The sequence below is a fragment of the Nelumbo lutea genome, chromosome 6 (genome assembly GCF_056320005.1).
Source record: "Nelumbo lutea isolate HS-2025 chromosome 6, American lotus-T2T, whole genome shotgun sequence".
NCBI classification, from domain to species: Eukaryota; Viridiplantae; Streptophyta; class Magnoliopsida; order Proteales; family Nelumbonaceae; genus Nelumbo; species Nelumbo lutea.
The window spans coordinates 38,425,974-38,427,658 of record NC_142689.1 but is presented as its reverse complement, the minus strand read 5'-3'; the positions used below and the strand labels follow the sequence as shown (position 1 = coordinate 38,427,658).

The 1,685-nt window shown below is 35.7% G+C and overlaps 1 protein-coding gene across 1 annotated transcript; it reads left to right on the top strand.

Annotated features, from left to right (window-relative positions):
* Nucleotides 1–1,293, top strand: LOC148848628 (uncharacterized). Its single transcript, XM_088951196.1, has 3 exons — nucleotides 1–359; nucleotides 470–531; nucleotides 901–1,293. The coding sequence occupies exons 1-3, from the start codon at nucleotides 302–304 to the stop codon at nucleotides 1,024–1,026; spliced, it is 246 nt and encodes an 81-aa protein (XP_088807322.1). The 5' UTR covers nucleotides 1–301; the 3' UTR covers nucleotides 1,027–1,293.
* Nucleotides 1,294–1,685: the final 392 nt, after the last annotated feature.

Sequence of the window (1,685 nt, the reverse complement as noted above, 5' to 3'; positions counted from 1 at the left end):
AAATCAGGAATTTTCCCCTATACATTGAGTTTGAGATTCACATGTGCGGTTGGGGTTCGCCGGTTTCATGTGCATCATTATACACGTGTAATGGAACATCTGTCAGACTGTCGCACAGCGATGGAAGTGCAGGATAAGCGCAGGAAATCTCAGACTCCCGCTAAAACTAAAAGCCCCAGCTGTTTTCGCTGGAAAATAAAACAAATTCAAAATCTGTTCTAGGGTTTTATTGTCCGTCCCGAATTTTAGATTTCTGAGTAGGGGAAAGGAAAACCAGAACTGCTACAACTGAGAGACAGAGATGTCGAAGAAGAACGACTTGGCGCGAAGGAAAAGACAGCATGATTTTGAGCTGCGAAGTAAGAACCTTGAATAAATTCCTGTTTTACCTTCAATAACAAATAACAAATGAATTTATATATATGTTTTGTATACTTATTAATGTTTTTTTTTTTTTATGATAAATCAGGAGAGAAGGAGGAGAAAGAAAAAAAGGAGAAGAAGCTACAAGCAAAAAAGGCTAAGATGAAAGTATGCTTGTTTTTCCATTTTTAGTTTTTTATTTTTTATTTTTTTGGTGCGTGTGTGTGTGTGTGTGTGTGTGTGTGTCTGTTTCTCTATTCTGTTGATTTTCTGAGAGCTAAGGTTTCGCTTCTGTATTAAACATTTGCTGTTTAAGGTTACCTGTTCTTTTTTCGATTTTTTTTTTTAACATTTTTTGCCGGTGTTTGTTATTCAAAGAACATTAACGAGTAACTAGCAAATCGAATCGACTCCCATATCTTACCAATTTTGATGGATATGGTTGGTGGGGTGAAGTTCAAACTTATTCCCTTTTCGCTTTTTCTTCTACAATAAGAACAAAGAAAATAGCACAAATTTTTATTTTTTGGATTTCAGATCGACGGTAGTGAGAAGAAAAAGAAGGGTTGTGGAGGTTTTCAAGTTGGTAAGAGAAAGCTGAAGACCAAATTGACAGCACTGGCAAAGGCTAAAGCCGCCCAAGCAATGGAGGTCGACAAGTGAATTTTAATGTAAGACAATGGATAAATTACATGATATCTTCATAGGTTATGCAGACGAGGATATTTCGCGTTGCATTTTCATAGTGACTTAGGTCTTCCTTTCGTACCAAAACAGGAAATTCTATTCCTCCTTTTGAAATTTCGACTCCAATTCAATGAATTTAGTTGTTTTCTACACCAGGAGATCACACATTTACTGGTGCAGTAACTATTCAATATGTTTGCCACACTTTCAATTGATATTTTCAGATTTCACGGCTTGATCAAACGAATTCACAGGTGTTTAGTCATTCCTTCTACCAACATTATAGTATAAAATCCATGAATTGTAAAAGTTTAGTCTTTTTTAACAAAATGGAATTAATCATAGAAATTGGTCTATGTGCTTTTTTTAAGAATAGGTTGGAAGGGAATTCCCAGAATATGGGCATATATGTCAAGGTGATTAAGTTGGGTTTATAATGTTGCTAGAAAGATTCCCATCACTGCTTCAAAAGTTTTAGCATGTCAGCAGCTTCTATCTCATTGTTCCCAAAGCTATTTGTATTATGCCATAGCCTTATGTCCCCAAAGCTATTTGTATTATTCCATAGCCTTATGTCCCCAAAGCTATTTGTATTAACCAGAATATAATGGACTTCAAGGATGGCTTAAGCTATG